At 39.5% G+C, this 7,831-nt stretch overlaps 1 protein-coding gene across 1 annotated transcript; it reads left to right on the forward strand.

Annotated features, from left to right (window-relative positions):
- Positions 1 to 1,478: 1,478 nt before the first annotated feature.
- Positions 1,479 to 7,620, forward strand: LOC104082346 (chromosome unknown open reading frame, human C8orf37; the record flags this gene model as incomplete). Its single annotated transcript, XM_009585446.1, has 5 exons — positions 1,479 to 1,575; positions 3,964 to 4,034; positions 4,556 to 4,621; positions 5,434 to 5,529; positions 7,461 to 7,620. Coding segments are annotated over 5 exons (490 nt in total), but the record flags the coding sequence as incomplete, so codon positions are not given.
- Positions 7,621 to 7,831: the final 211 nt, after the last annotated feature.

The raw sequence follows: 7,831 nt of genomic DNA on the forward strand, positions 1-7,831 counted from the left end.
GAGTGGCGCACAGCCCGGCCCGTGGAGCGGGAGGGGGTCGGCGTCCGGCGAGACCCCTCAGGAACCGAAGATACTGAGGTTTGGGATCCGAAACATTGGCCGGCGGTCAACGAATATCCCCAATTGTCCTTACTTTTAAACACCCAAGTCGTGTGCCAGCGAGCTGTGTTACTTCAGATCGTCTTTGTCTTTTGGGAGTATCCCAACCTCGGATTAAATATGGCGTTAAAGCTGCACTAATTTGCTTGTGAGTTAGGATCAGGGATTACTTAGCTCTATAAGTGACCTTGTAGCATATATAAAATATCTATAAATCTTGCAATTTAGAGCAGGAAGAACTTTAGCAAGTATTATCAAACATTTTATTCTGTTGATACTTCAGTCATTTATGTATTCTGTCCATACTTTTTCTGTTAACCATATCTTCTACACTAAGCGCATAACTTACACTCTACACTTTCATGTATTTACCTCAAGTTTCACAGTTTTCAAAATGACGGTCTGAATACCGACAGTTTTGGTCGTGACAGGATCGCTGCTGTCAGTACTGCCAAGCGGTCTGCCACACTACTGCCTGCCCTCAGGATTCCATCCTGACCCTCACAGGTGTCTTTGCCTGCCCTCAGGTTTCCATTCTGTCCCTCACTGGTGTCTCAGACTCTGGTCAGAAGGTCTGTGGACCAGAGGGGCTTGGCCGGATGTCTCCACAGGTGGGCTGCTGAGTGCTTGCCCAACAGGCATCTCAGAGTCCCAGGCAAGGATCTTGAAGAGTCAAATGACCAATGCAAGACCAACAAGCCCACTACGTTTGGCCACATTACTGGACTTCTCCATTGTTTACATAATGGTTAGATGAGCACCTAAATTTAGTCAATCTAATTACAATATTTTAAAAAAATCACGGAGTTTTCTTCTTTCTCAGGAGTAGATTTGTTCTTGATTTGTTGATGCAGCAGTACTACAGGCCTCCCTTTCTTTGACAAAGAGCTAGCAAACAGCAGACTTGAGTGACAAGACTCCTCACTTGAGTGAAAGCAAAGTGCAGGTAATCTCTCTGCATACAATTTTGCAGGAATTCCTTCAGAACCCCTGCAGTTGTATAACATGAGGAGAGAACTCCCTCTGACCTTTTTATATTCCTGCTAAAAGATTAATGTGAAAAATCAGGGCTGTCCAATTTGTGCTTAGTAAGTGCAGCATGGGTTATATTATCATAGTTTTATTCAGGGTTGGAAGTCGTTGGAAATAAAAGAAATAAAAGAAAAAGCAAAAATAAGACCTCTGATGGGACAGTTCAACAGACTGAAAGGCGTCATCCTGCAGTTTACATCTGTCCAGTCATGATTTGGATGGCCTACCTTAGATGCTACAGAAAGATTAGAGGAAAAGGGCTGTAACTAATTTTATGTTTTAATTTACAATTCTTAGAACTGCTCTGGTCATGCTACAAAACGAAGGCTGATTTGTTTGTTTTTCAGATCAGCTAAACTGTTAATGAGTGCTGGCAGTGAAGAAGATATAGACGACATTATTGATGAAATCTGTAATGACAGCAGCTTTGCCAAAACACCTCTGGTGAGTAGGAGTCTGGAGAAATGCAGAACGGATGAGGTTCAGCGATGGAAAGAAAAGAACCATAAACTAAATCTGTTTTAAAGCAAAAAATGAACTAAAACAAGCTGTAGGATAAACTTGGAAAATAAAGCAGAAAGGAAAATGCAACAATCCTGTAGTGAGGAACAGGAGAGGTATAAAGAGATGGTCTTATCCAGGTAGTAACAGGCAATTAAAGGAAATGCTAGTGCAAGATAGAGCATAGTGTCAAATATCACAGAATCACGGGATGTTTGAGGTTGGAAGGAGGTCATCTGGTCCAACCACCCGCTCAAGCAGGGCTACCTAGAGCTGGTTGCCCAGGAGCATGTCCAGACGGCTTTTGAGTATCTCCGAGGATGGAGACTCTACAGCCTCTCTAAGTAACCTGTTCCAGTGTTTGACTACCCTCACAAGAAGTAAAGAAGTTTTTTCATATGTTTAACTGGAATTTCTTGTATTTCAATTTGTGCCCATTGCCTCTCCTCCTGTCAGTGGGCCCACTGAGAAGAGTCTGGCTACATCTTCTTTATTCTTGCCGATCATGTATTTTTATAAATTGATACTCTCTTAACCGTTGTCTTCTCCACGCTAAACAATTCCAGCTCTCTTGGCCTCTACCTGTATGTCAGATGGTCGAAGTCCTTAATCGCCTTTATGTCCATGTCTCTTTTCTTCTGGGCCCAGCACTCCAGACATGTCTATGAGGCCATATCTGGAGTACTGTGTCCAGTTACGGGCTCCCCAGTACAAGAGAGAGACGGAGCTACTGGAGAGCCTCCAGCAAAGGGCCATGGAGATGATTAAGAGACTGGAGTATCTTTCATACGAGGAGAGGTTGAGAGAGCTGGGACTGTTCAGCCTGGAGAAGAAAAGGCTCCAGGGTGATCTTACCAATGTGTGTGAATACCGGTGGGTGGAATAAAGAAGGGGCCAGACTCTCCTCTGTAGTGCCCAGTGACAGGACAAAACAAAACGCAATGGGCACAAACTGAAGCACATGAAATTCCATCTGTACACAAGAAAACACTTTTTTACTGCAAGGGTGATCAAACACTGGGACAGGCTGCCCAGAGATTGTGGAGTCTCCATCTCTGGAGATTTTCAAAACCCAACTGGACACAGTCCTGGGCAAGCTGCTGAAGCTGACCCTGCTTTGAGCAGGGGGATTGGCCTAGGTGGTCTCAAGAGGTCCCTTCCAACCGAAATGATTCTGTCTCACCAGTGCTGAGTAGAGAGGAAGGATCACCTCCCTCGACCTGCTGGCAATGTCCCTTCTAATGTAGCCCAGGATGCTGTTGGCCTTCTGTGCTGCAAGGGGACACTGCTGGCTCATAGTCAACTTACCATTGACCAAATTTCTCACGGCCTTCTCCGCAAAGCTGCTTTCCAGCTGGTCAGCCCTCAGTGTGTTCTGGTGCATGAGGGTTATTCCTCCCCAGGGGCGGGAATTTGCATTTCTCCTTAGCTGAACTTCAAGAGATTCCTCTCAGCCTGTTTCTGCAGTCTGTTGAGGTCCCTCTGCATGGCAGCGCAGGCCTCTGGCATGCCAACCACTGCTCCCCATTTTGTATCATCTGCAAATGACTTCTATTGTTTGACAGCAGGAGATGGAGATGAAGCCTCAAATTTACATTGTCAAGACAGTCACAGTGATAGAAGACATTGAAAATAGATATTCATTTAGGTATCATCAGTAGAAAATTGTGTTATTTATACTTCATAACCCCTGTGTAGATTCTTTTATTTTCATGAGTGACGTTGGTTTTGCTTTCTTTGTCACAGAGTGGCTAAATCTGAACCAACAAAAAACATTTGTATATCATAATATGTATGTCTGAGTGAGAGAGAATTATATAGGTAAATTTGTATAACTTTATCATTTTAAATCCCTAGGACTTCTAGTATTCTAGAATTCAAATAAACTGTTTTATGCACAGCAAATAAGAAACTTTTCAAATATACTTTATCTTTTTTAATAATATAAGTCCTTGATGTGTTTTCAGTAAAACAAAAGCTCAAAAACCTTGAGGGAGAAGGTTCCTAAATTAAAACTATTTTTAACAGCAAAATTATTAGAAAGAGGGCATGAAATACTAAGTCTTGATTGTAAAGTCAAAGTGATCATGTGGTGTTGAATTCCTTCAGGCAGAGCTGGGAATACAGTATGGGAAGAGAAGCCTTCCTCATTTATCTGTTACTTCAGCAGCTTTTGTCTCAAAGAGCCTCGCAGGAACCTGAGCAAGAAAATTCCCAAATTCTCAGTCCCCTTCTTCTGTGACTGAGATTTTCTGGCTCCTGCTTATTAAGTAAAACAGAATATTGTTACCTTGCTGTAATGCTGCCTTTTATTCTTTGCTTTTTAAATAGAAATTGAAGTCTAACTCTGCAAGTCTCACACCTGAAAGCAATAGTGCTGTTGTACCAGCTCATAGGAAAATGTAAGTGAAAAATGTTTTGGCTAGTTGAACATAGCTTGATTATAGCTTGTTGTCAGTCTAATGATATTGCTACTGTTTAATCTGTGTTGACATTAGCTAAGAAAGAAACTGAGTATTTAGAGAAGCATTCTTTTTAAAGAAAAACAAAGATAATCAGAAATAATTTTGAAGAATTACTAATGTGCTTTCATGTGGTCAAAATTATTTATTATAAATTTATTAATTATTTAAGTTACTGAACAATAGCTTCCTTTGTCTTATGGACATATACATTTATCAAATGCTGCAATATACAGTCCCATGTATATTTGGTATAGAGAGTGGTTGTCGTAGAGTTTTTCTTTGAACACCTTGGTAATGGAAATTTTAAAATTCTATAGTTTGTAAGCATTTGGATGCTTTGCCTATATTTAATAAATATTATTTTAGAAATACCATGCTGTTAAACTAGGAGAAGCATTGTACTACTTTCTCCAAAATGTTTTGCTATAATTTAATATTTTTTAATTAAATCCATATAGATGCTGTCCAGTGTACCTGGGTGGAAGCTCTTCACCATATGGCATAGGAACGAACATTTCAAAAAGGTAGGAAATGTGAAAAAAAAAGTTCTACTTGCTTTAGCATTATTTTTATTCACAACTGTGTTTCTGCGGTGGTACAGAGTTCTGCGTTTGAACTGGACAGGACAGCCCTATATTCATCTAAACATGTGGCTGCCTGTAACTGCAGTTGAAGTCAGCTAGTCCCTTCCAGTCCTCTCTTGTTGACCACTAGATCTTTTGTTCGTTTGAGGAGTTGAAAGATGTGTGCAAATGAGACATGAGACTCCAAAAGTCAGTAACATGTAGTTAAGGAAATTGCTGCTGTAGAGTATTGTTATTTTTCCCTGCCTCTCTTCAGCTTTCTATGTGATGCCAAGTATGTGACTTAAATCAGTGAGCTGGTTTAAATCATCCCAGAGCCTGAACTGAAAATAGCCAGAGTGCTTTGCAACTGCAGCTGAACTTAGTAGGAGAGGTACTTTAAAGATTTATCCCCAACATCCTATAAACATTATTGCATTTCCATATGGGATTTTTTGTAGTAAGTAATTATGCACTTGATGCATATTTGGATGCTGGTCAGGTGCCATACTAGTGAGGAAGACCAAAGAGAATATATCAAGAGAATATCAGTTTATTTTATATGTTCAGTGAGGTTAGGAACCTGTAAAAATAACACATGATCATAGAGTTAAAACACATACCACAATGAATGTGCTAGAGATGTAAAAAAATTAAGATTACAGGGTAACCTTCTAGTATTTCTGAGTGAGCGCTGTACTTTAAAACAGTTATGATCTGTGTAGCTTCTCTGATTGTAATAAACTTGGAGCTTTCTGTTCTTTTTTGACCAGAACTTGTGATCAACTACGTTGTACTGCTTGCGACTTCCGTGTGTCATTTTTCAATGACTACATCTGGGATCATTCCTGTGATTATCTTTTTTTCAGGTATGTCTGAGGTGGGTTTGGTATTAGTATTGTGTTACTGTGCTTTGGGGCTTGATAGGAACAGGAAAGATGAAAAGTCATGAGCACTCTTGTGTTACCTAAAAAGGAGCATGTGTGCAACCTGTTCGGTGATCAGCTGGGAAAGTCTGCAGGGAGAAGGATGCAACATCTCCCATAATCTGTTTTCATGCCTTTCCACTTTTTCCCCCATCACTGTCCCTCTCTGCTTTTAAAAAGAATTCAAGTTTCATGGATCAAAAGGCAACTGAAATAAGCAGATAGTCTGTGTGATGGGTTGGCCTCTGGTGTGCCGTTGCAGGATGCCTACAAAATAAATGCAGGCTGTTCAGCATGTACTTCTCACCATACCTACAGGCTGTGAATGTTTCAAGTCAGATTTTCTGTTTTCCAGTATCAAGTATTATGCTGTCATGTTCAGTGAAAATCAAATAGCTTGTTTTCTTAACAGACTTCTTTTTGAAGCAAGGTTTGATTAAATGGAGGGGTGGGATTTTTGTTTTCTTGTTGTATTGTGATGTCTTTGACTTTAATTATTTCCATTTTTTTTAAGACTTAAAATTAAGGAGCTCTTATTTCCAGTTTCTCTAAAACTGTATCTAATGCCAAGACTTAGTGAAGGGTAGTGTAGTAGGCATGCTCCTAATACAGACATCGAGTTTGAATTCCTCTTATTTTACTGTATGTGCCCATTAACTGGGGGAGGTAGCGGATGCGTTCAGAGTATGTGTTTGGCCACCAGCGGGTGAGACAGCTGGAGTAAAACAGTAATGGATACATCATCTCCTTTTCCATTATTTTTCTTGTATTACTTGTTAGGTTTTTCCTGTATTTTCCCTCCCATTTCAAAATCTGTATTTCTCTTTGAATGAAAATCTTATTTTCCCATCATTTAAAGCAGCATTAAAAATACAGTGCTGCACTAGTCTCCTGAGATGAATTTGGTAGCTGGAAAGGTTAAATAAAAATATGATTCTTTTATTTACTCAAAGTCTCAATTATTCTGCTTCTGAGATCTTGAAATTAAATAAATTTTTTAAAAAGGCATGGAAGGCATTAGTATCAGATACTTGTAACATTGATTAAAATCTGTAGTCTTTAGCAAGATATTTAGCTATTTATTTTGACTAACCTGAATTTTAAAAATCAACCTTGAAGATTAAACATTTGCTTTCCATGAATAGGTGTCTGACCTCTTTTCTAAAAAAGAGGTCAAACATCTTCCTTTGATGTTCGTTCGGGGTTTTCTTTATTTGACTGGGCTTGTTAATGCTGTTTTTGAGCAATTCAGTGGCCAGTAATTGATGGCCAGGAGGAGCTCATGAGAGCAGGGATAGTTGAAATGCTGAATTTTCACTTGTTTTTTGAAACAACTTGTTTTTGTAATAGCCCTGCTGATTTTTATTTGTTGTGGTTGATGCTTGCACAGGAATTATTTGTGGTTTGATGTACATTCTTCTCTCTGATGACCATTTCATTTCAGTCACTTCAACAACCATCCTGAGTAACATTTCGCGATGAAAAGTTTATCTCTGTAGTTGTACCCATTCTGCATGGGGATTTTTACAGTAAGTTTGATAAGATAAATACATTTTTGGATAATTTCTTAACACGAGAATTGACTCTACCTGGTTTTCTTCCCAACTCTTTCTCTGGAGGCTAACACAGGGTCATTGCTGACAAAAACATCAACCTCCAGTTGATCTGAGAATATAGCAACTACGCACCAAGACTGCTGTCAGGAAAGGGTTGTGTTCAAAACAGAATTTAAACGTATACCTAAATTAATTCATAACAGCGGTACTCAGAAATGTTCTTAAGAGCTTTTCTGAATTGAAATGCCCTCATGAATCTTTTTTCTTTAAAAAAAAACAACAACGCATGATCCTAAACTGAATTCACTTGATTGGCAGGAATAACATGCCTGAGCTCAGTAAACTACGAGTGAAGATGATAAAGAAGAAAGGAGCACGAGCATATGCTTGTCAGTGCAGCTGGAGATCCATTGATGAATTAACTGACCTCCAAACAGACCAGCAGCTTCGGTGGGTTTGTGGTAAACATGCAGAATGAAGTTCCTCTTGTGTGTGGTACCTACTTGTGTGGAAACAGGTCATAAACTCAGTTTGTTTCCCACGCAGCTTTCTAAGAACAGATGGAAACCTGAATACTTATATCTAGAAATAGATTATAACACCCAGACTTCAACCTGAAAACTTTTTCTCAATTTAACTGTCTTGCAAGCAATATGGGGAGTTGAATTATTAGAAGAAACAACCAATTT

This window comes from Fulmarus glacialis, unplaced genomic scaffold (genome assembly GCF_000690835.1).
Source record: "Fulmarus glacialis isolate BGI_N327 unplaced genomic scaffold, ASM69083v1 scaffold8059, whole genome shotgun sequence".
NCBI classification, from domain to species: domain Eukaryota; kingdom Metazoa; phylum Chordata; class Aves; order Procellariiformes; family Procellariidae; genus Fulmarus; species Fulmarus glacialis.